Source organism: Pithys albifrons, chromosome 2 (assembly GCF_047495875.1).
Source record: "Pithys albifrons albifrons isolate INPA30051 chromosome 2, PitAlb_v1, whole genome shotgun sequence".
Taxonomy (NCBI): Eukaryota; Metazoa; Chordata; class Aves; order Passeriformes; family Thamnophilidae; genus Pithys; species Pithys albifrons.
In genome coordinates, this window is record NC_092459.1 from 20285838 (window position 1) to 20313349 (window position 27512).

Below are 27512 nucleotides of genomic sequence, written 5' to 3' on the forward strand. Positions count from 1 at the left end.
TCAGACAGGACCTGCCCCTCCTAAACCCATGCTGGCTGGGTCTAATCCCTTGTCCACCCTGAAGGTGCTGTGTGATTGCACTCAGGATGAACTGCTCCATAACCCTGCCAGGCAGGGATAGAGACTATACAATTTTATTAACTTATTTTTACTGGTGGTTCCTAATGTTTCTGCTATCTCCTAGTAAAATTATTCTCTGGAACAGTTTTGGGATATTTAGAAGAATGGAATTCATTACCTGAAAATGTTATGTTGAAACCTTCGTAAGAAATTGAAAAATCAGATATAAACCGAAGTTGTGCAGTAAAATTTCCAAAGAGGCCTGCTTTAATTGTAGGGGGTAAGACTGAACCAGTTAATCTGGCTACTGGTTCTGTGAAGCTGCCATCTTCAGTGATGAGCAAATAGTCATGAGAACTCTCAAGGTGAAAGGTATGGAAAACCAGCTGTACACCTTTAAAAACATTAGAAAAGGGGGAAAGAAAAGCATTTAGTAGAAAGTTTTTCCATTCATACATAGGTGATGCAGAAAGCAAATCTTACGTTATTTGGAAGCATTGTTGGAAAAGTTGCACATGGAATCAAAACTTGAAATTCTGAAAATAAAGTTTGCAGAGAGAACTTGAGCTCAACCAATCAATATGTGCAGACTGAATACTTGTTATCTCACATTAAATCAATAGTTCCCATAACAGAATTGATGCCATTTAGTGTTATTGGTACACAGCACTCTGAAAATACAAACTTGTATTGTTTAGGGGGTTTTCCATTCTTATTAGACTAAGGTTTTTTTCAAGTTCCTGTATGTCTCTTTTTTATAATCTCTAACATGACCTCATTATTAATCTAGAAGACATACTTCAATACTTGGCTAAAAATTTGTATTTTTGTTTGCATTTCCTTCAACACATTTTTCTTTTTTAATTCTAAACTTCAAGGAAGTGTCCGTATACAAGAACAGATATACAAGTTTTATGTACAGTCTTACATATATAGATTCATACCTTCTGGGACTGATCCTTCACTGAAATCATAACTGTTTTTTTCATTTGACAACCTCCAGCTCAGCAATTAAATTGACTTATAGTTTAGTTTTCATATACAATAATTTTCAAATACAATAAATTTTAAAACACAATAAATACAATAACATTATTGTAGGGAACAACATTCTTCTTAGAAAGTCTTCCCACATATTTTACATTTAAAATATCATATGAGCTCTAAAAAAAAATCCAATCTCTAAGATTTTAAACAGTAGAAACTTTCAGTATAATTCTCAGCAAATTTCATTATGTTTTGATTCAATGGTATGTAACACATTTTTACTATTCTCTGGGCTTTTTTTCCTTTGGTTATTTTACCCATTTTCCTAATGGATAAGCTGACATTATCTATGCATTCAAATATTACTCTACTGTATAGATAACATAAAGATATATATATTTTTGCCCTAATGATTTAAATCTGAATTCTAAGGATACCAATACACAGATCAAATCTGTTTTTCCTTAGTAATGATGAAGAGTAGGGCCCCAACATCTTTGACTGAAAAAACCCCTAGTGCTATTTAACAAATAGCTATTATTTTCACATATTTTACTTCTTCTATTCTTTTCCATTTCTCTGAGACTAAAACTCATTTCCTCTGGTAACTCTTATAAGAATGTTGCTTTTGAAAAAGAAATACAAGCTGGAAATCCCACACTTCAAGACTTCTGGAAACTAAACTTCTTCCTCAGAGGAATGATAGAAATGAATGGTTTAACTCATAAAAGATTTGGATTTTTTTTTTGTCTATGTGCTTCTGCATTTATTTAAATATAGACATAAAATATACATATGCAATTCATAATGGATACATACCCTTGCCATGAGACACTTCAATAGTCCAAGTGCAGTTTAAAGAGTTTGGGTAAAAATCAGGAAAACCTGGAGAAAGAACAGTTCCACTCTTCCCATGAATATATCCACCACATAAAGCTTAGGAAGAGAAAAGGAAAAAAACGAGGAAGCAATAAAAGTCATACAGAAATCCAGGTTTTTCATCTACAGCCTCTCCTTTTAGTTAGCAGAATACAAAAGTAAGTACAAATTCATTTCAGAACATTGCAAATATTAATTCCTATTGCAGTAGTATTGAAGAAGTAGGTTTTTTTTGTTAAGTAACTCAAAAGTAAATAATTTGCTGCTACTTTTCTTGCACTAAAGACTTAGAAATGTATATATTTAATTGCACTTTTGATAAATAAGATAAGCAAAAAGGTTTATGTTTTCCAAATAATGAAATATTTGTCTTTGATATCTGCTGTGATGTTCAGGGGAGAAAAAGTGCATTTTCCTCTCTTTCAAAGATTCAGATTGTTCTATCATAAGTAATTTATTTGGAACGGAATATATTGGAAGAGACAAGAAATATGCTAGAAAATATTTTATGCACACTAGAATTTGCTAAACTAGGCTGCTCAAATTTGCATGGCAAATTAATTAAAGTTTAAGATTAGCATGCTGAATTGTTCACAGATCTTATAAATACAGCATGACTGTGCTTTTCACTCATCTGTTGTTGTCTGGTTTTTATGTTGTTGCTTTTTAAAAATTTTAATATACTAAATATTTAAACAATAAAACACAAAGCATTAAGATGCTTTTAGTTTTCTTTCTCACACAGAGCAATTCACTTTGCCATAACCTAGGTGGAAAATCTGCATGAAAAAGCGTTCAATAAACTTGCAGTACCTGTATGTAAATGTATATTTAGATAGATAGATAGACAGATAGATAGATAGATAGATAGATAGATAGATAGATAGATAGATAGATAGATATTGAATAAATATAGGCATAACATGCTGGCCTTATATCTAAAGTTCCTTTTTTCATTTCTTGTTAGACTACATTTTTTGTTGAAGTTATTAATGTAATTTATATATATATGTTAGTAATTAGAAAAAAAGGAAATGTTTCTAGTCTGGTTTTACGTGCATATATGTATGTCTGCATGTAAATATCAATGACAATATGTTTGCCTAAACCTACAGTAAATACATGGTTGATAACATTACTTCATAATGAATAACATAAATACAGATATCAGATTCATAATACTGATGCCTAAGCATTTAGTGTATATTTTGTAGATTTTTAGAGTCATATAGGTTAGATAGATTCTCCTGGGTTGCTCACAATTTTATGTGGTGTTGGAAAGTTAATAAAGCCCTTTCCCACAGATTTCCAAAGAGCATAATGTTTGTGAAAAAGACACCTACAAGATACCTTGGAGATAAAATAAAAGAGAGGGCCAAGAACCCTTGGATCTTCTCCATGGGGCAAAGCCTAGGACCTTTATGGGTGGGGCACCAAGGGAAATGGAAACCATGGCTGGTTATAAATATCTCATACGTTAATTGCTGGAAGATCGTAAAAACTGTAACACTTCAAACCTCACTTTTCAGTAAAGGTATACCATCTATCTTTCTCCAATAATATTGTTCTGAGTGTCTATTTTCCAGGAATTTAGGTATCAGTATCATAAAGGAACAATAGTACATTCACTCAAAATCCCTCTTATTCTATACACATCACAGAAGAAACATATTTGACTTTGAAACATTCCTTAAAGCAGATATTAAATATTTCAAAATAATTTAAATATAATAAATATCAAATTAAAAATATGTAATTTAACTGTTTTAATTTAGCTCTTCCTGTTTTCCTGTTCTAACTTGACAGTAGCATATTTTGAGAATGACACATTACTTAAAGAGAACTTTCACCATCAGGTCTCTGTACACAGTCCTATTTCTTCTTTGTTGGCATGAAACAAAACAACATGTTTTTCCCTAAGGCATTTATGCTGTTGATTTAATTTCTGAAGTTGCAATTTCAAGAACGTCAATAGTCTGCAGATGACTGCAAAATGCTCAGTTCAACCTCAGTTAAATCTGTCACATTCCAAAAATTTGGGTCACAACTTTTTGAGCCTCAAAAGGCAACTATACTAACAGAATTATTACCTAAAAACATGTAAGTTTGATTTCATCTTTTTAGAGTAGTTAATACAATGTAGTTGAATATGTGAGGAAAAAACCCTGACAAAGTGTAGCCCTAGTATGTTGCTTGCCTCGAGAACATACTGCAGAAAGATTTGAAATTTTCTCTTATACATTCACAAAGGAAGTGGGGAAAGAACCTGGGAAATAAGTACTCTCGTTTAATGCATGAAAATAAACTAGATCTTCTGTAGTTCAACATTCATATGCAAGCAAAAGAGATAATTTGAGTTTTAACACAAAAATGCATCCACACATTTTAGTACAAAGTAAATAAATAAAAAATAAGATACTATTCCAGGTTAAGATTCTTATAGTAGTGTTCTTCAACCCATTGTGATAAAGCAAACAAGCAAAAGAAACCCATAAAAACAAAGGGGAAATTCTAAAACTGCTTTGTTTCTGTGTTTTTAAAGGTGGAACAAGTTGTTATGATTAAAAGGTCAGTTTGAATCCTATACTAGATAATTGTTATAATAATCTTTAGTAGCTTATATATTTTGTGCATGGGGCCAGAATCCTGTAGTAAGAATTGGAAGCCTGAGAAGAGTCCTGCTCAGGTTTAACAAAATAGTTTAAAACAGAGTGAGAAACTAAAATACTTTGCTAATGTAAGTTTGCCCTCTGTCATTCCACTGAAATTAATGAAAACCTTGGACCTGAAAAGGGAGTTAGAAATTCACTAATGTAAGTAATTTAATAAAGCAAGAGCCTTCATTGGCTGTTTTTCTGTGGTTTCTATAAGAGGGATTTTACAGCAACATTCCACGAAAAAATAAGTTGGTTCAGTGGTTCACAGAAAAAGAATATAAAAAAATCCAATTATAAAAAAGAGCAAAGAAAAATTTGATAGGATAGTTGTGCTGGTTTGGGCTAGAGTAGAGTTAACTTTCTTTACAGTGGCTGGTATGAGGCTGTCCTTTGTATTTGTGCTGAGAAGAGTGTTGATAACACAAAGATGTTTTGTTATAACTGAGCAGGGCTTACACAGAGAAAAGGTTATTTCTGCTTTACCTACTGCCACACTGGTGAGAAAGTTGAGGTTACATGGGAAACTGGAAGGAGACACAGCTGGGAGAGCTGACCCCAACTGACCTGAGGAATATCCTACACCATATGGCATCAGGCTCAATATATAAACTGGAGGGAAAAAGGATGAAGGGGGAGAAGTTCAGAGTGACGGCATTTGTCTTCCCAAGTAACTGTTACACCTGATGGGACTCAGGTCTCCTGGAGATAGCTGAACACCTGCGGGCACATGCGAAGCGGTGACTTTGTTTCTTGTTTTGCTTTCCTTGGGTGCATGGTTTCACTTTTTCCTATTAAACTGCCTTTATCTCAATCCCCAAGTTTTCTAACTTCTAGCCTTCCCAATTTTCCCTCTGACCCTGCTGGTGGAGGAGTGAGCAAGCAGCTGCATGGGACTTGGTTGCTGTCTGAACTTAAACCATGACAGTAGTGCAGCATTTTTAAAAAATGTTTCATGGATGCTGTAGACAGTTGGATACTACATACCCCCCAAACCCACTAATAAACTAACTAAAATTTAATGGAAAAATATGTTAAGAAAATTAATTACATAGGTTGATAATCATCTGTTTTAGTAATGAGTATCCTAAATTTTGAGCAATCATCATTTTGATGTTCAGCATTCCAAATTTAACACATAGATTAATTGGCTTTTCTTTGAAAGTATAAGTTATATGACACCATTTTCATTCACAGTTGAACAATGACACCCTGGAAGAATTCTAACTTTTCTATTTGAGAATACATGCTGGAATTTTTCAAGTACTTGAATGTAAGTTGATACAGAGATGTAAAGTATGGGGGTTTATAACAGTAAAATATTTTTTTAAAGTGTGGACCTTGGTGCAATTGAAGGAAGGTAGTAGCAATGACAAGCTTAATTAGTTCTGAAAAATAGGAGATTAACTTTTGTGGACTTTAAAGCTACCATCTGAAGAGCTTGACACTTACCATCACAGCTGGGTAATGCATGATTCCACTGATGGTTTCTTTCACATATGAGTGGTTCTTCATCACTCAGAGTATATCCTGGATCACAGCTAAAAGTTACCGTGGAGCGGATATTAAAGTTGTTACCATGGCGATGGCCATTCACAGGAATCCCTGGGTCAAGGCAGGAATCTGATTCCAAAGTGACACCTGAAAAACACAGATTTAGTTTGCTTTTTCTCCCTTTTTTCAGACAGTACACAGAAAAAAATAATACTAAACAAAACAAAAAGAGAGGGAGACAGGAGGAAGAAAGAGCCTTCAAAAGATACTAGTTAGCATTGCCTGAGAACTGATGTGGGATATAAAGTACTTTCTCTAACTGCTGTCACTGATTCAGAGCACAGTTTTCCAATTTTCAGTTTTATAGAACAGAGAAGTCCAAATGAAGTAGAAAAAAATTGGAACTTTAGAGTATATTTTATCAATCAACCTGAAACCTAAAGAGAAACACAAAGGGACTGGTGATTTGAAACTATAGGAAGATATTAAAGTTCGAAGTATGAATAAAAATGGTGCTAGTATATAAATTATATTTGATTATTTCATTTTATTTATTCGGTTTCTGATACTGCAACACAATTCAATTTTACTCTGTCATACTAGTGATTATTTGATATAGCAAAAAGCAATGTCAAAAAACTGCAATTGAAGAACTCAGAAACTACTTGTTAATTTTTACAGATATTACCAGATATTACACAATTGTATAGTTCTTATCTGACAGAAGTCTCTTGTAATTATGTCTTATACAAGAGATTGAATAGTGTTTGGTAAATAAACTTAAAGCCATACATTAAAGAAGAAAGACTCTACTGAAATTATTCATTGAAGGCTCATGAACTGAGCATTATCCATTATATTTATAGTGATAGCAAAAAATTGTGGAATTTAATCACGTAATGATCTATAATGTATACACGAGGGAAAAAAAGAAAGACTCTCTACTGGGAGGAAAGGAATTTCTTTTATTTTCTGTTACTATGTGTGGTGGGTTGGCCTTTGGCTGGCTGCCAGGTCCTCACTCATCTGCTAACTCATTATCCCATTCAACAGTACAGGGGAAGCAAATGAGATAGAAAATAACATGGAAAAGGTCAAGGTCTAAGACAAGCAGATCATTTAATAATTACCAGCAAAGTCAAAGCAGACTCAATTTAAGGAAAATAATTTAATTTACTGCCAATTAAAAATAGACAAGGATGGTGAGAAACAAAGACAAAACACCCCCTCAATCCCCACTCCTGTATTACGTTTGCATGGCCAAGTGTTAGTAGTGGGGAGTGGCTGCAGGAGTAACTTCTGTGAGAAGCTGCCAAAAGCTTTCCCCATGTCCAACAGAGCAAATGCCACCTGGCTCCAAGATGAGGTCATCAGAGACAGTGATAGCACCTCTGGGAAAATATTGTTAAGAAGCATAAAAAAGGTGCTGCAGAACAAGAGCAGCTGTAGAGAGGAGCAAGCTTATGTGAGAGCAAGAACTCTGGAGATACCAAGATCAGTGAAGGAGTGAGAGGAGGTGGTCCAGGTGTGGAAGCAAAGACTCCCCTGCAGCCTGAGGTGAAGACCATGGGAGGCAGGTTGTCCCCCTGCAGTCCATGGCAGTCCAGGGTACATCAGTGTTGGAGGACCCCACACTGCAGTAGGTGGACGCCCAAAGATGGCTGAGACCCTGTGGGAAGCTTGTGCTGGAGCAGGTTCCTGTCAGGACCAGTGGCCCTGTGGAAGAGGGGCCCATGTTGGAGCAGATTTGCTGGCAGGACTTGTGAGCTTGTGCGGGACCCACACTGGAGTAGTCTGTTCCTGAAAGACTGCACCCCATACAAAAGACCCATCCTGGAGTAGTTCATGAAGAACTGTAGCCCAAGGGAAACATTCACACTGGAAAAGTTCATGGAGGATTGTCTCCCATGGGAGAAACTCAGCGCTGGAGCTGGGGAAGAGTATGAGGCATCCTTCCACCAAGGAGGATGGAGCAACAAAGACAATATAAGATGAACTGACTGTAATTCTCATTCTCCATCCTCCCACACTCTCAGAAGTACAAAGTAGATAAAATTGAAAGTAAAGTTGAGATTGGGAAGAAGGGAGGGATAGGGGGAAGGGTGTTTTAAGGTTTGGGCACCTGGCATTTAGTCAAGGTTAACCCACCACAACCCACTACTTCCCAGGCTTAACTTCACTCCTCCATTTGCAATGTCTCTGCTTACCTATCCCTTCCCATGTGTGGCAGGGTTGTGATCATTCCATAACAGCTTTTATCTGCTGTTTCTTCCTCCTTGAACTTTTCCCCTGATCTGAGCATGGGTCCTTCCCATAGGCTGCAGTCCTGGATAAACCTACATGGGCCTGCAGGGGCTGCAGTGTCATTCAGGGAATATCCACCTGCTCTGACAAGAGGCCCAGCACAGACCGCAGTGTGGGTATCTCTTCCATGGGCTACAGGGGAATATCTGCCTGAAGCACTTTTTTCACTGACCTTGGTGTTTGTAGGGTTGTTTCTCACACTTTCTTTTCTGCACTCACCTATGCAGACTTTTGTCCTTTCTTAAGTATGTTGTCACAGAGGTACCACCAACTTGGCTGATGGGCTCTGTCCTGAGGAGGGTCCACTGGAGCAAGCTGGAACAGCTGTGTCCAGCACAGAGCAGCCCCAGCCTCTCCCCAGAAAGGCCACTCCTGCAGCTTCCCTGTGACCAAACCCTTGCCTCCTACACCTGATACACTGTGTTGTGATCCTGGAAATGATAATGACTGAGGTAGAACCTCTTCAGGTTTGGAGGACACTTCCTTCTTCTATGAGAAGATGAGTGTGTCCAGAGGAAAATCTTGAAGATACTGGCTGTGGCGTGTAAAAATATTACAGATTATAATGTCACAACCCGTGTGAAGCATGCAGTAAAAGCAAAAAAAACAAAGCAGAAGCTGGCTGAAAACAGCAGCTAGCAAACACATAGTGAAGCCTCAGAGAAAACAGGGAGACACAGAGGATGCCATGTAGAGTGGTTTGCTACCCAAAAAGCCACTGACTTGTGAAAACACTTGCCCACAAAGGACAGGAGATAGGAAGGGGAGATATGGTGGGGAGAGGGGAAGGGGAAGCATTGTTAAACACTTTGTATTCAGGAAATTTTGATCTACTTTACTTAGAAAAAATATCCATTCAGTCTATGTATAAATAATGCTGGTCTTTTTAGTTTAGAATTCCTTGTCAGTTTTTTTATGTATAGTCTAGATATAGCTACCTCAAAGCTGTGGCACCCATTTAATATACTTAAGGATTTTCACGTTGTCACATTAATTTCAGTAATTTGGCACTATGATTTCATACGGATGATGTAATCACTCATAGATGCTGTGAGAGCCTTGAGCAAGATTAGTTCTCCTAAGGTCTTCAAAGATTTTATATGCTTTCTCATAGGTGACCTGAATTTCTAGCACAATATTTTCAAGTGTTCTTTTTGCCAAAGAAGTTCCTTCTGCAAAACAACCTGCTGGCAGCATAAAATTCTCTACAGCAGGTGGCTATGCATTTCCTAGCCCCTTAGACCCCTAAATACATTCTGGAAGTCCTGGTCCTCTCAGCTGTCTGTGCATCTATAACTGTTTCTGTGGAAGTTGTACTCTTCATTTACTGCTTCTACTCTGCCCTATTTATCTAGGACTACCACATAGCCTTAGGAACAAAGAAGGAGGAGTTAAAAACTATGCAAAAAAATAGATTTATCAGGGCATAAAGTGAAGGATTTAGAATTATAGATATGAGAGTTGGAAGCAGGACTACAAATAAACGTATCATAAATGATGACACTAGCTTTTACACAGACATATTCTCCATACCCTCCAGCTCTTCTTATACCTCACTGAGAATTCAGATTTGAAAGCTTATGATCTAGTTTTCATGAGGTAACCCTGACATAGTTAAATTCCAGACAAATAAGTATCTTCTAGACTTGACTGCATGCTCTTAATGCAAATGTACCATGTTAGTTGACAGAGTGCATTTTTAGATTCCCTTTGCCTCACTGAAATTGCTTAATACAGTCTCAAAGAATCCTTTTAAGTCTATAATATTCTGCACTGTATGCACCCTAAATAATTTTATGTATGTGAAATTTTAACTTTGATACACAGACAAATCATAATTCATATTTTGAAGTGTTAGTGTAGGTGGAGATCCACAGTAGCGCCCTTAAACTTCACTCCTCTTAGAACAGCCTCTCACCCCTGCCTGAACACATCAACTGCTTTAGCATTCTGAGTCACATATGACAGATAAACTCATCAATTTCTTTTTGAAATGATAACTCTAAATTATATTGACTATGTTGTTTCAGATTTTTGCAAGAAGACCAAAAGCTATAGCAAATCTATCAACTTCCAGGTTCCTGACTGAAAAAATGATGCTGTATAAATAAAATATTTCAGCTCAGGCAAAAGAGTTTCATTCCCAGGGGGAAATATTCAGCATGTAAGTTTTAGGAACCATGAACATAACTGGAAAAAAAAAATTCTTTGCTTCTTTGGATAAAGATTTTTCTTAATAGGAGATAAGATTAATAATGGGCAGTACTGACAGTCCTGACTACAAAAAGACTATATATATATATATATATGAGAAATTCTGGCACAACAGTAATAAATTTGGTTGGAAAATGGTTGTAAGGAGTTGATTGAGAGGAAGCACAGGAAGCAGACTAAACTCTGGGATTTAGCTGCAATTCTTACATATTAGATAATATTATCGTGCCTTCCCTCCTGCCTGCAAGTCATCCTTTTTCTAGACTAAACAAGTACAAACCTTTCAATGACTCCTTATATATTTTCCATGTTAACAACCTTCTACTCCTATTAAACTGTCTGCTAAACAGGACACAATATTCTCCCTGGATATCAAATTATGTGAAATAACTTTTGAACAAGTCCTAGATAAACTAGTCTCCTAAAAAAATGTATTCTCTAAAATTATTTTTCTTTTTGATGTTTAACTACAAAGTCCAGGATATAAGATTTTTTTAAAATACTGCTACATTTTTCTCTAGATTTTACAAGTTCTGTGGAAAACATATATCCTTTTCTATTGTACTTCTATTTTGCATTTGTGCATGTCATTTCTCCTTCCCCATGTAGGCTTAGCATGTTTCTACATGGAATTTAACTGCTCTTGTTTCAGACTGTTTCTTCAGTCTGTCTAGCTCGTTTTGGATTCTAATCTTTCCCTCATAGTGCTTTCTGTTATTGTAGCTTGGAATCATCCTCAGAAATTGTAACTGTTTTTCTCATGTTAACAAAATACCAGAAAGTTATGGAAAGTTATGGACAGTAGAATCATGACAAACTTGAGTTGGTGAAATACAAATAAATGTTGGCTGATCTTTACATAAAAGTTTTCAAATTTTTTCACAATGTCACAGAACCAAATAACAATTCAGAGCAGAAAGAATTGTTGGAGGTCATCTAGTCTAAATCCCCTGCTCAAACAGGGACACCCAAAGCTGGTTACATGGGTGGATCCATGTCTGAATGCCTTTTTAGTATCTCCAAGGGTAGAGATTCCACATCCTCTCTGGTCAACTTTTTCTAGTGCTCACTGAATTGGCTATACTTGTAACAATTTGTTATAAACTGAATTTCGATGTTTTCTTGGGAAGAGTTCTAAAAGCCTTATAAATGTCGGCACAGAACTGTTTCATTCCCATTCCCAAATCTACAAAACCAGTTAACCTGTCAAAAAGAAATTGGGTTGGTTTGACATAATCTGTTTTTATCAAATACAAATAATTCATTTCTTATCATTTTGTTTATCAGATGGAAACTAGTATCTCTCAAGAGTGAAGATAAAACTAATGTCCTTGATACTTCTGGTCCTCACATTTTCTTTTATTTTTTCTCTATCCTTTCTTCAATAGGTGTGTGCCCTTCTGATTTTATTTTTTTAAAAAACTTTCTTATAGTTTTGAATTTTCAGACATAATTTTCAGTGGAGCAGTGCTTCCACTTTGCCTCTGAATATCATCATCATGGCTAGGCTTTGCGAACAAAGATTTGGGAAGGGCTCTATCCATATGGGTGTGTCCTTCATGCCTGCGCAGGAGATTTTTTTAGGCGAGGCAGAGCATGCGTGGAACTGGCCCCACCCTTTAACTCCTGAGGTTCATCTGCCACGGCCGAGTGAGCTTGAACAGTGACTGTGAAGTCCTCAGGACTAGAATCTACAGCCCCCTGTATTCCCACGAGGTCTCCCATCCAAGTACTAACCGAGCCTGACCCTGCTTAGCTTCTGAGATCTGATGGGATTGGATGTCAAGAAGGCATTTAACTGCCTGCCTCTGAATATAGCACAGGGAATTTCAGCAGTTCCTGATGAATATACTATATTCCATTATTTCAATATCGTGCAGTATCCTCGCTCCATACGCTGTACTCTTACCTTATAAATGTTTACTTAATTGTGTTAAGTATGTGGTAAAAATTAAGCTTTTCTGCAAAAGTCCCAAAACAGAAAAAAAAATGTTTAGTCTTCCCTGCCACAGCTGATGTTTCCTCAAATTCTTGTTAGGTAGTTTTGGTTTTTTTTCTCTCATTTGACTATATATAGAGAGATATTTTTATTACATTTTTGTCTCTTGTTCTTGGAACTAATTGTGTACTGTAGATTTTTTTCTGTTTTATCATAAGAGACCTGTGTTATTCTTTGATTGCCATCTACAGAAATGTTTGAATATAGCCAACATTTATATAATTAGCTTTAGGGTTATTGCATTAAAAGGGATTTTTAACGTTAAAGAAATATTTTTTTAAAAAACCCAAACAAAAAAAAAAGGGAAAAACCCTCAAAAATAAACAAACAAACAAAATTTTAAAAAAGGAAAAATACCCTAACTCCACAAAAATCAAACAACAGTTTCTGTTGGGCTTTAATATAACCTTTTATATAAATTACTTTAGGAATTCATTCATGAGGACTTAAGGGCATTTACCTACAAATTTGTCAAGTTTGGTGAAGTTTAGATTTTTTGAAAACCATTGATTTAATCACAACTCTGTTGCTTCATTCCTTCATTTTCCAAGTGTAATAAACATTTCATTGCCACTTTCACAAAAACTGCCTTTCTTATTCAGCCTCTGCATCGATCCTTTTTACTCAGAGTAAAATGGACTGCTGAAATAAAAAAATCTTCCCTAATATTCAAAATCTTTTTCTTTCCATTGACTATGTCCTGCCACTGAAAATTTTACGAATCTTTTCCTCATATCCAGATTATTCAAATGACTATTTTTTTCCTTAAATTAAGCATGTAAGGAAGTATTTTGTTTCTGCATTATCATTGCTAAAACTGATTGTGAGCTGTCTGAATGATCTCAACACTTTGTCAAGTCCATGAAGATTGAATATTTGTGAGCCTAAAAAGTCCTTTTCTGAAACCCAATGTAAAAAAAAAATGCTTAATTTTTTTATACTGGGAATAAAGGATTACCTTTTTTTTATTAGTGATAACACTTCATTTAAGAAAAAATAACAATACTAATTTTGTAGATTTTTTCAATAGCCCCAGTAAGGGAAGTTTTTACAAAGGTTGGTGATCCCTGATGTTAAAACAATTTCCATGACTATGTAAGAGAATTGTAATGTCTATCAAATACATACTGATGTACATTGTGATATGACTGTGTCAATACATGACTAAAATATGATCTCCGTTCTATATTTCAGATGAATTTTAGAATAGAAGGAAAAATTAATCCATAGAGTCCAGAGAATTTTAAGCAAAATATTTGGATTTAAGAAATAATTGCTCCCTTTGCTTTGCAAATTACCATGTTTTCTTATTCAAGGAAAGCAAAACTTAAAAAAAAAACAACTTTCATAAAAAGTGACTTTACATTAAGAGACTCTGTAGATAAAGTAGTTCTATCTGTTTTCATATAAGTAAAAGACTAAGATGGCACAACCTACTTCACAGAATGAGGAACTGAAAAAAAAACCCCACCACAAATACAAACAAACAAAACCAAAGCCCACTCAAAATGTATAACTGGGTAAGTTGAGAGATCAGGGAAATGTAAATGAGGCATGAAGTATGCTAGTGATAAGATTATAGATGAATTATTTTTCACAAAAAAGAATATTTATCAGAAGTTTTACATAGAGAATATTTTAGGCACTTTATTATTCTTTTTTTGCTTAGATTCATAAGAGTTAATCTACACTGTCTTGCATTAACTATGTTTTAAGTGCCATCAAAAGGCTGAATGACAGAAATTTAAGAAGAGAAATTAACAAATTATCTTCACATCCTTCATAGTACCTTTAAAGGGTTACACTTTTAACGAAGCCGTATTACAGGCATATTTTAGCTTAATAGAATATTACTGCCATCTCACTATCAACTTGGTTTAGCTTATATTGAATACTTCAAGCAAGATTAAGATCCTTCTGCTTCACAGTGCAATGATTTAATTTATTGTCAACTTTATGACTAAAATAGAAAGATTTTTAGGATACTTTCAAACAAGGCAGGTATTTGAGCTTCAGAAACTTTTCCAAAGACTTACAGCTGACTACCTTTTCTTTTACAGATGTAAGAAATGTGAAAGAAATAGGAGTTCTGTTGTGATATCTTTAACATTAACAACTTCGGTAGTTAAGCCTGCAAGGACAGTTGAAATAAAATTTTAGTCTCCCATGTTTGTGGCAGATTACTCAACACTTCCATTGGGTCTTTCTATCTCATTTTGTTCTCTGAAAATACTGAATTTGTCTGCTTGCTACCCCTAGTATTATTTTAACTATCTTCCCTCTGTGTTGTGCACATTTATGAATATAGATTAAAGGATTAAAGAAGGGCATATGTCTGACACAGAAATGCTCCAGGAGCTCCCAATGTTAACTAGCACAAGAAGAGAGACTCTGCAGTAAATTCCAGTTGTGTTACATGATCACATACAACACAATACAACATGGAGACAATTGTAGTTCTGTGAGAAACCTAATGTGAGGAAAAAAACAATACGAACAGTGAGGCTGTTGTTGACTTAAGTCTTGTGGAGCAAATATGTGTGAAGTGTTCCACAGAGGTGTGCACTCAGGTGTGAAGTGTTTAGAAAGCAAGCCTTCTCTGTACTTAGCCATGCTGTTGTGCTGTGAATATGGACATACCCATTCCAGTTGGAGAGAATTGCTTGGGGGTTTTTGTTTTTTGTCCCCACAAAATTCTCCTGGAGAAACTTTGATATTGTTTTAAAAATTAGAAAAATATTAGCTTTTTATATCATAGGGTATTTTTAAATACTCAGTGCAGTGGGGCTATATGTATGAGAAGGTGAAGATCACTTACTCGCTTTCTGTCATCTTCACTTGTTAAAGATCTAATCCAATCTCAAGCTTTACAGTGTACTTATCAATTCTAATTCTGACATTTTATCAGGTTACCTAGAGAAACAGCACTGAATTACTAGTGCCATGTGTGTCAGATATTAAATTTTTAAATTGAGGTAAAAAATTAATATATGAATATTGTTCTATATAATTTCAAAATTAGATCTTCCTTTTTAAGAATGCATAGGGAAGATTTTTGTTACTTATTGGTTTAATTCTTAAGAGAAAAAAAGATATCTACCTGTCAGGGGCTTAAAATAAAATAGAAAATTATAAATATTTAAGGACCAACATATGAAACAACATAAACATTTAGAGCCAATTAAAAAAAGGGAAAATCAGCATCTGCAGGTAACTCATGCAGAAACCTATCTACTGTTTCTTGTCTTTACATGATTTAGTGGCCTTTCAGTTTATCATACTATTATCTGTTCAGCCATTATCACCATGTCTTAGCCAAAATTAAAAGAGCTATGCAGAATTTCCACATTTTGATATGGCTATGAAATATGTTTGGGCATTTATTCCAGATTCCATATGACAACGAATTCACTGCAATCAGATTAGTTTTCCAATAAGAAGAACTGATGAAAAAGATGTTACTTGTTTGGTACAACTACAGTAAACATATAAGCTCACTTTTGCCAATAGCTAAACGAATGACTGCACTATCATAAAAAGATCAGTGAGACTTCAGACCATTTAATATACATCATTTTATGCATTTAATTTAAAAGAAAATGCTATCATGGTGATTCAGTAATTCACAAGGATGCATTACTATTAATTTATTTGCATTTTGGAACCATCATAGCTAAGGTCCGAATCTGTTCAGTACTGCAAAAGTGCATTAAAACCAGAAAAAAAGAGAGGAAGTGAAAGAGAAGATAGGGGATACCCAAACCCCCTCCACCACCCAAAACCAACAATATATCTTTATCCATAAGAGAAAGTTTCTAAAATTACTTCTTATTTGGTGAAACATGGTCTATAATATTCTGAATGACAGAACTCAGAAGAAAATATTTCCAAAATTAACAGTTTCAGAATTACCTGTCAGCACAGCATAAACATGATTTGTTTGTACACAAATATAATTACTGCATTTTATTTGTTCACTTTCATTTGCTCAGTTTCAAATTGAATGATTTATTCAAAATTAAATAAAAAACTATTTGATAACTATTAGACTTACTCTCATAGTGAATTTGGAAACCAACACTGGAACGGCTGTTGTCAGTAGTGAAAAGCAGATACATGTAATTTCCAGTACTGATAAGAAACTGAGGTGCTTGTGTTCCATGGTATTCTCCAATTAATGGTGATGAATTTGCTGGCCCATCTCTGACTTCCAAAGTATCATAATTAACTTCTGTCTGAAATCTGAAAAGGAATATGCAAGTCAGCTGATAGATAGAGGAATGGTGTTATTTACTTTCGCTGTTAGAAATGTAACCTACATGTAACTGATCAAGAATATCACACATAAAAAAGCTGCATATCAAACAATCCATCCATGTCTTACTGCAGATAACTCAGGAAGGTTTCATGCATTTTTTCTGTTCCTTGTTATATCTGGTATGATATAGAATTCATAAACAATACAATGTATTTCCAGACTGGTCTTTGGAAAGATATTTCATGGGGAATCTGGGTTCAAAAATGTAAACTGTCTCAAACAGCATGGCATTATGAAGATCTAAGAAATTTTTTGCCCTCAGCTTAAAAAATTCTTGGACATCCTAGGAACATCTTCAATAATATTTCATTATTTCATCTCATGTGTACAGTCTGTACTAGTTCTTAAGTCAAACAACTCAAATCTGCTCTTTCTGTAGATGAAACTTGGACTAGCAGTTTTTTACATCAGATGCTTTTCAAAACATTTTGTGCTTATATCAGATTCTGTTGGAAGCTGCATCATCTAAACCACACACACATAAATTTTCCTGTCAATGAAGTTTGTGTTATTGCACAGATGTCTATACTGGTCTAAATATATTTGCCTGCAAACTCAGTACTCTTATTTTCATATTCAAAAATGCATATTATCTGAGATTTTTCTATTCCCATAAGGGTTATTAGTTCAACTTCTGAGAGTAACAGACCGTGTCCTAACACAGCACAACCCCTTTTTTCAAATTGAATGCCCTTAGCTGTCTTGCCTATATGGGACATGTTTAGTGAGTCTAGAGATAAGAAATTGTGTTATTATAATTAAAGAAAAATGCAAATTATTAAACACTTGGAAAAGGGGAAATATATGTGACATTTCTTCAACATGTAAATAAACTTTGTAATTTGTTAGGCAATGATGGCAGAAGGATGAAGTTCCTCAATCAGGCTATTATATTTTACAGAGAAAATAACACTGGTCTTCTAAAACTGTCTTCACAGACATATCAACATCAGTAACACAAAGTTCATATTTAGCATATATTTACTAGTCTCTCTAATTCTTCTTTCAGAATTGCCTGAAAACTAAAGCACATGCAGAAATCAGAAAGCTTTTGCTTAGCTATCAGAGCTAGTAACTGCTTGGAAACTGACAGGTCCTTCATATCATTTCTTACTCTTCACACAGAAAACTCTATGGTGCTACCTATTCTATTTGGATATACTGGATAAAATCCACATGACTGCTTTTACTGCAATCTATCCACTCTGATGGTGGAATACAGGGCTTGAAGGTTTGTTAATATATTAAGCATTTTCGGGACCTGTGTCTGGGAGTGAAGTCAGCTAGCATGAGTTCTTGTATCTGGAAAGGCTCTCTACTTGTATTTAATTTACCAAAATAGACAGCCACAGAGGACACCGCTTAAGTACTTGACAGTTTTTTCGTACCTTTCCATAATTTCAGAGATTATACATTGATTTACCCTGCAGCAGAAGGATGAAAACAGACAGACACCACTAGGCTGGTTTAAATACTTTATTTGTACTCATAATGAATAGACTCAAAATCAATAACTCAATAGTTCATTTTGACAGATATGTTTGTGAGGGAAACTAATTAGGAATAAAGTGCTCTCAGCCAACAGTTGCAGTTTCCTTAGCAGAATAGAATGACAACAGTTGATTGCAAACACTCCTTATAGGAATTGCTACCCATTACAATGATCTTTATTCCCAGTAGGTTCTTGCTTATCTCAAACTCAGAAATGAATTTATAATTCACTTATCTGTTTCTGAGGGTTTGAGGCAGTGAGTTGTTTTTTGAATTGAGATAGGTTTGTTGTTGGGTTGTGTGGGAATTTTTTCAGTCTGCATTGTCACTAAAATGATAAATCAGGACTATCTGTTATTGGAAGTTCTTCATCGCTACTGAAAGCACATAATTAAGATTTACTTTTTGTTTGCTTTTTTCATTTATTTTAATGGTTATTAGTTTACTTATATATTATAAGGTAGGATATTAATGTACACAAATAATTTTTAAAATACCTCAAGAATGCTGTTATATTATTCTTCATACAGTTAACTAAGTTTTAAATAAAGAGGTTTGTTGCATATATTATTCAGTGATTTTTTATCAATACTCAAAGTAACAGAAATCTTTCAGTCAGCAGCTAACCTTCTAGCTCCTTTCCTTAAAACTTGAATCAATTAGATTTTACTTTTGTGTTACCCTTCCAGGCATTAGTCAAAATGTGAAATGCAAAATGTTTAGAGGTACAATGATCATACGGTCAGGCAGTCATTTGCTGCTGCTTCTGGAAAGTTGATAAGGACTCTGGAAAGGCACATTTATCTAGCAAAATTAAAGCCTTATTAGCTCAAGAGTGAGATAATTTACATTATGGATATACCATTTGTCCAATGTTTCATTCTGTTAGCTGTATCTTTGATGCAAGTCATATAGCAAAGTGCAAAAGGGTTCTATTTTCCCCATACTAGACAAAATATTTGACAAGATATTGCACTTGTCAATTAATTGATAAATTCAATTACTAGTACAGATCTCTGCAGAACATCTACTGTGAGACTTTAATCAACTGTTAAGTTTTATTCATATAATGTCCCTTCTTGTATTTAAATGATGCTTAACCTTTTTAATAGATATAAAACTTGCATTTTAAAAACCCAGGTAAAGTATTGAACATTTTCCTATGCTTCCTTATGCCATCAAAGAATTCCAATGGGTTTCTGAGATAGGATTTCTTCTATGAAAGCCATATTGACACTTCCCCAGTAATTGCATTTATCCTTGATTCCACTAGTGCTATACTCTGGTACAGTTTTCGTAGTAGTTATCCAGTATGCAGTTCCTGAGATCTCCATGAATGATTTGAAAGATGAAGTTACTGAAGTGCACAAGCATCAAGACAGTTGTGAAAGCACAGTTGCACACAAATTTCAACTGTTCAGCTACCTCAACTTTGTACTCATTCACAACGGCTATCTAAGAGTTCTAATGACTTGCTGTCATGCTCTCAGCCTGTTTTCATAGAGGAGGTGCTCCAGCCCTGTGATCATCATTGTGGCCCTCCTCAAGATTCACTTTAACAGTTCCATGTCCTTATGTTAGGGGCCCCACACCTCAATTCAGTACATCGTGTAGGGTCTTACAAGAATAGAGCAGAGGGGGAGAATCACCTCCCTCAAACTGTTGACCATGCTTCTGTTATTGCAGCCCAGGATATGATTATGCTTCCCCTTTTCCAGTCAGTGGGAACTTCACTGGACTGACATGACTTCTCAGATGATGGCTAGTGGTTTAGGCATTTCATCCATCATAGAATCATAGAATCGACTGGGTTGGAAAAGACCTCTGAGAACATCAAGTCCAACCCTTGGGCCAACTTCAATCCATTTACTAGATCATGGCAGTCAGTGTCACGTCCAATCTCAGTTTAAAAACCTCCAGAGATGGTGAATCCACCACCTCTCTGGCCAGGCCATTACAATGCCTGATTACTCTCTCTGTAAAGAATGTTTTTCTGATATTCAACTTAAATTTCCCCTGGCAGAGCTTAAGCCTGTGCCCCCTTGTCCTATTGCTGAGTGCCTGGGAGAAGAGACCAGCCCCCACCTGGCTAAAACTTCCCTTCAGGTAGTTCTAGAGAGTGATGAGGTCACCTCTAAGCCTCCCCTTCTCCAGGCTAAACAACGCCAGCTCCCTCAGCCTCTCCCCATAGGACTTATGCTCCAGTCCCTTCACCAGCCTTGTTGCTCTTCTCTGGACTTGCTCCAGCACCTCAATATCCTTTCTGAACTGAGGGGCCCAGAACTGAACACAGTACTCAAGGTGTGGCCTCACCAATGCAGAGTACAGGGGAAGGATCGCTTCCCTGGTCCTGCTGGTCACGCTATTTTTGATACCGGACAGGATCCCATTGGCCTTCTTGGTCACGTGGGCACACTGTTGGCTCATGTTGAGCTTCCTGTCAATTAGTACCCCAAGGTCCCTTTCTGCCTGGCTGCTCTCCAGCCACTCTGTGCCCAGCCTGTAGCGCTGCAGGGGGTTGTTGTGGCCAAAGTGCAGGACCCAGCACTTGGCCTTATTGAACTTTATCCCACTGGAATCAGCCCATCTTTCAAGTCTATCCAGATCCCTCTGCAGAGCCCTCCTGCCTTCCAGCAGGTTGACACTCCCTCCCAGCTTGGTGTCATCAGCAAATTTGCTGATGATGGACTCAATCCCCTCATCTAAATCATCAATAAAGATGTTAAACAGGACTGGACCCAACACAGACCCCTGGGGAACACCACTGGTGACTGGCCGCCAGCTGGATGCAGCTCCGTTCACCAGCACTCTCTGGGCCTGACCCTCCAGCCAGCTCCTAAATCAGCAGAGGGTACACTTGTCCAAGCCATGGGCTACCAGATTTCCAGGAGTATATTATGGGAGACAGTGTCAAAGGCCTTGCTGGTCTGGATAAACCACATCCACCGCCTTTCCCTCATCCACCAGGTGGGTCACCTGATCGTAAAAAGAGATCAGGTTGATCAGACAGGATCTGCCCCTCCTAAACCCATGCTGGCTGGGTCTAATCCCTTGTCCATCCTGAAGGTGCAGTGTGATTGCACTCAGGATGATCTGCTCCATAACCCTGCCAGACACTGAGGTCAAGCTGATGGGCCTGTAGTTGCCAGGGTCCTGCTTGCAGCCCTTTTTGTGAATTGGAGTGACATTCACCGACTTCCAGTCATCTGGGACCTCCCCAGAAAGTCAGGACTGTTGGAAGATGATGGAGAGTGGCTTGGCCCTGGGATGCACACCATCACACCCCAAAGATACCTCTTACCAGATGGCATGGACATGAGCACCTTCAGATTCCTTAGTTGGTCTCTGACCTCTCTTCCTATAGCAAGTGGTTCTGCATTCTTCCAGTTCTTGCCTTCACCTTTTGTGACTTGGGTAGTGTGGCTGCAGCAGTTACTTGTGATGCCTGTGGCAAAATTGTCATTGACTACTTATATTCTAGGTAATGTGCCATTCCATTTTCTTCTGGAGAGGATATACATTTTCCCTAGTTTTTCTTTTACTACCAAAGTACTTATAGAACTTTTTCCTTCTTGTCCTTGATGTCCTCAGACAGGCTAAATTCTATTATGGCTTTAACTTTCCTAATCTGAGGCCTGGATTAGACCACAGACCATTTATTTATCCTTGGCCACCTCTCACTGCTTCCATCCTCTGTAGGATTTGTTTTTATGTTTGGGTTTTTCCAGGAGCTACTCATTCACCCACACAGGCCTACTGGCATTTTTACCAGACTTCCTCTTTGCTGGGATACATCACTCAAGAGCCTGGAGGAGGTGATCTTTGACTATTAACCACCTTTTTTGTGCTCTTCTTCACTCTAGTGCTCTACCAAGTGAATCCCTGAAGAGGACAAAGTCTGGTGTCCTGAAGTCCAGGGTAGTGAGCTTGCTGTGGACCCTTCTCACTGCCTGAAGAATCTTGACCTCTACCACTTCATAGTCACTGAGGCCAAGGCTGCTCTTCAGTTTCACATTCCCCACATTGCTGGTGAGAACAATGTCCAGTATATGGCTCCTCGATCGTTTGACAATGGAAGTTATCGATGCATCCAGGAACCTCCTGAAGTGGTTATGCACTGCTGTGCTGTCCCTCCAGCAGGTGTTGGGTTGGCTGAAGACCCCTGTTAGAGCCAGGAGTTGTTAACTCTCTGACTCAGGCATCACAAACAAGCTTATGAGTCTGCTCCTACTTGTCTATAGAGGGTGTCTTCTGTTTGTCTTCCTTGTTGAGTGGCCTTGTAGCAGACTTCCACTATAATGCCATCTGTCCCTGCCCTCCCTTATTATCTGTATATTAGTATGTTAATAAACTCTTAACTAGAATCACAGAATCTTAAGAGTATCTCAAGTTGGAAGGACCCTTAAGACTCACCAAGTCCAAATCACTGCTTCTCACAAGATTACCTAAAATTAAACCATATGACTAAGAGTATGGTCCAGACACTCTCTGAATTCTGACACACTTGGTGCCATGACCATTTCCCATGGGCCCCTGTTCCAGTGACTGAACACCATCTTAGTGAAGGACGTTTTCTTAATGTGCAATCTGAACTTCCCCTGACAGCTTCATTCCATTTCCTCTGTCCTATTGCTGGTCACCAGAGAGCGGATCAGTACCTCCCACTCCACTGCCCCCTAAGTTGCAGACTGTCATGATGTCATCCTTCAACCTTCTTCAAGTTGAAAAAAACAAGTGACTTCAATCACTTATCTTAAGTCTTGCCTTCCAAACCTCTCACCATCTTGGTCATTCTCCTCTGCACACACTCTATTGTTTGATCTCCTTGATCTTACACTGATGTACCCAAAACTTCACACAGTACTAGAGGTGACACCACAGCAGAGCAGTCTAGGATGGGACAATCACCTCTCTTGACCAGCAAGCTGTGCTTTTTGATACATCCCAGAACATGGTTGGCTTTTTCAGAATCCAAGGAACACTTTTGATTTATATTCAACTCACCATTAACTCGAATCCCTCTCCAACCTCTCCAGTGTTGCAAATAAAGACAACACAACTACTTGAAGAATATTGAGTGTTGCATTGAAATTCCTTTTGGTGGTTTGAGGTCTTAAAGAATATTTTTCTTCTTCAATATTAAAGCAAATATTCATGTTCATACCTTAGTTCTTGTTTGGCTTTATAATTCTCACCTGTCAAAAGTGATCTTAATGGAATGTCCTGGTCTTGCTTCAATCACCCATTCACAATTAAGTGAGTCTTTGTAATATCCTGGCCACCCCGGTGGTAAGATAACACCACTCGATGCTGTCAAATGTCCACCACATGGTGCTGAAAGAAAACAGCATTTATTCTTGTATCATACAGAGTATTTCTAATAAACATTATATATTCAAAGAACCTGCAAAAAAATTGAATTAAAAAGCATGGAAAATATAAGTTTAATATAGTTAGTTTTAATAGTGCAACATAACTAAATTTTCTATGTTATATTATAAGCACTTGGTTTTCTTCAGAACCATAAGCCCTGCAATGTACCTTATCATAGCTCATTACTCTACACATATCTTAACATACAGAGAAGGGTTCTTCATTATGCCAGTCTTCCTTTTGCCAAGAAGTACATTATATCATTAAAAAAAACAAAAACAAAAATAAAAACCTCAATTTTTTCGATCCAGTATGGTTTCACATTTTGTGTAAATATCAGGCAAATTGTTCCAAGTAATTATTATCACTGTACTATTCCACCTTTCTGAATAATCATTGAGCTCAATGAACTGATTGTTATAAATATTCCATCAAAACTTAGAATGGTTTAAGTTGGAAGTGATGTCTGGAAACCATCTAGTCCATTTCCTAGTCGATACAGCAGATTGCACAGAACCATGTCTAGCCAGAATTATGCCCTCCCTTCAAAGGCAGACAGTTCACAGACTCCCTGGGCAATCTGTTTCAGTGTTTGATCACTCCTGCAGTGAGTTTTTCTTATGTTTAAACAGAATTTCTTGTATTTCAGTTTGCGTTCACTGCCTTGCAGTGTGTCACTGCACACCACTGAGAAGAGTCTAGTTCCACCTTCTTTACACCATCCCATCAGGTATTTATACATATTGATAAGATCCATCTTGAGTCCTGAGCCTTTTCTGCTCCAGTGGAGACAAGCTCAGTTCTCTCAGCCTCTTCTTATATGACCAGTGTTCTAAGTCCTCAATCCTCTTTGTGACCTTTCACTGGACTCACTGCAGTGTATCCACATTTTTCATGTACTGTGGACCCCAAGACTTCACAAAGCATTTCTGACATAGCCTCACCAATGCTGAACAGATGGTAAGGACTTGTCATTTCTTCTCAGTCCAGTTCTCCTGCCTCTCTGTCAAGGTCCCTCTGAACAGCAGCACAAACATATGGAGCATTAGTCTTTCACCCCCAGTTTTCTATCATCTGCAGACTTGCTCAGAGTGCACTCTGACCCAGCATTCAGTTAATTACTGAAGATTTCAAACAGTCTTAGGCATGGAGTTGACCCCTGGGCTACACCACTATGAATTAGCCTCCAGCTGGACTTCATGCCACTGACCACTGAGCCCAACAGTTCAGTCAGTTTTCAGTCCATTTCATTGCTCACTTCTTGAGTCTACACTTCACCAGGTCATCATTGAGAATCCTGTATGACAAAGTGTTCAAACACCTTATGAAAATTGTGATAAAAAATGTCTATTACTCTCCCCTCATCCATCAAGCTGGTCATCTTAATGCAGAAGGTTATCAGGTAGGCCAGGCATGATTTCCTCTTCATAAATCCATGTTGACTGCTCCCAGTCACCATCTTTCTCTTCATTGTTTGGAAATGGTTTCAAGGAATATCACTGCATCATCTTTCCCAGTGATCGAGATGAGACCAGTAGTTCTTCAGATACTCCTTCTATCCAATCTTGAAGATTGGAATTTGCATTCTCCCAGTCTTCAGGAATCTTCCTGGGATAAGTCAGTTTCCAAGATATTGAGTGACCTTGTGATGTCACTGGATATCTTCTTCAGAATTCCTGGGTGCATCCCATCAAGCCCATTCCTGTATCTCAAATTTGCTTAAATGTTCTCAACTTGATCCTCCTCCACAAAAACTTAAAAAAAAGTGTTGCAAGAAGGTTATTAAAATAACGGGGCTAGACATGGAACATTTTTCAGAGTAGAATCAAACAACTTTGGAGTAGGATTAAACAACAGCAAAAATGCAGAACAAAATTTGGAAAACATGAGTCCCTTAAAAGATTAAGCTGTCATAGCACAGGGCTTTGGGATCTTATGTTTTACCAAAGACTATGAAGCAGTCTAACACAGGAACACTTGCAAGGTCAGGTAAATTTATCTTAGTATCATTTGTATTTTCTTTGAGTAGTCTGTGGTAGCATTATCAGAAAATTCCATATTTCAGTGCAAGAAATCTTGTCACTTTTCTTCTGTTTCTCTAATTAGTGATAGAAAAACATTTTATGCCATATAGAAATGGATGGCAACATGAATTTGCGAGTAGTAAATTAATATGCCTACTTTGGAGTCAATGTTTTTAACAACACCAAAAATATAATCAGAGAGGTCATTTGATTTCATGTATGACTTGCATTTGCCTGTAGGAAGTTTTTCCAGATTTAAGTGAGAAATAAAAGCAACCCACAAACCATGAAACACACACACTGAATTGTAATTGTCTCTGAAACAAAATGAAATGCCAAGAAAATGTAATTTACCCTACATGTGTATAGTGAATGAAGCAAGAAATGTATTCCATGGTGGGTTTTTAAATTAAATTTTGTCATATTATAAACAAGAAAAGTTAGAAGACTCTTGATCTTCACCTGACTATAACACTTCCTGTGCATCACTTCATGTATTTCAGGTGTTGCCTATAGAGAATATTACAAATACCAAGACACAGAGCAGAGCAACAACAAAAAAAACAACAGTTACTCACAATTCGATTAGAAGCAAACTAAATCATCTCTAAACTAACTAGCAAAGTCCATACTATAAACTAAACCCAAAAGCTCAATTAAGAGAATCCACATGAGAAAGGAACACATCCTAAATGTAACTACTTCCTTCCATAAAATATCCAAACAATAGCGAAAATCTTAAAAAAAAGACCCAAAATCAGTCTTAGTTTAATCCTTCCCTCATTAAAACTAAGTAAATATCCTATAAGGTTCAAAGAAAGGATAAGTCAGTGATAGCTATGTATTTTCTGAAAAATAATTTCTGCAAGTATATTTTCTATCTTTTTTTTTCCTCAAAAGGCTCATCTTGTTCCTTTATCTATGCATTTGCAGAAATAAAATTACAAAAAGATTACATTGAATACTTTAACAACTTTGTATAGAGTTTGAAAATGAAAAAAATCTTTTGATGAAAAACAACATGCTATTCCCTGCCTGGGTGTGGGCTGGGTTTGCTCTAGGCATAAAAAACAAACCAAAGGAACAAAAAAATGGGCCCACTGTGTAACATGCATTAAATAGGAAAAGAAATCCTGCTAGTACAAAAACTAGGTTCAGATATACTACTTCCAAAAGGCTGCTAAAATGTTTGGGGTTTTTTCAGTATTTCTAAATTTTCTTTGAAATGTATAGTCTTATGAGAAATGAGTTGTCAAATTGCCCAAATTACAAAAACCAAGAAAGGGATATGATCCAGACCCTTAAGTTATTGTAATGACACTGAAATTAATGAAGGTGTGATATTCACAATTACAAGGTTTGGATTAGTGCCTCAAAAAATATACTTTAATTTGGTATCTGTCTATATATCTATTGTTTAATAAAAGATAAAGACTTTTAAACATTACTTGTAGGAAACAATCTTGTTGTTTATTAAATGCACTCATCTGCCGTGCCTAAGGACCCATCCCTGTTATGTATGAAGGAATCAGCCTACTTTTTCTTTTGTTTTTTTTTTTTCATCTTCTCACTGTATTTCATTCTAAATAGACATTTGAATGTAAGTAGACATCATCTTAGTCAGTTTATTCACCTAGGAGAGAACAAGCAAATACATTTGGAAATTTTGGGTAATATAACTAATAGGAAATATAGCTCTGAATTTCAGTGTATTT

At 36.6% G+C, this 27512-nt stretch overlaps 1 protein-coding gene across 1 annotated transcript in view; it reads right to left on the reverse strand.

Annotated features, from left to right (window-relative positions):
- CSMD1 (CUB and Sushi multiple domains 1) overlaps positions 1-27512 on the reverse strand; it is a 1094767-nt gene that overhangs the window by 226413 nt on the left and 840842 nt on the right. Inside the window, exons 16-20 of the mRNA XM_071548449.1 lie at positions 23596-23734; positions 16646-16833; positions 6033-6221; positions 1867-1983; positions 239-454 (exon numbers count right to left, since the gene is read on the reverse strand). Of these exons, the coding sequence (XP_071404550.1) occupies positions 239-454; positions 1867-1983; positions 6033-6221; positions 16646-16833; positions 23596-23734 (849 nt within the window). The remainder of the gene's footprint in view (positions 1-238; positions 455-1866; positions 1984-6032; positions 6222-16645; positions 16834-23595; positions 23735-27512) is intronic.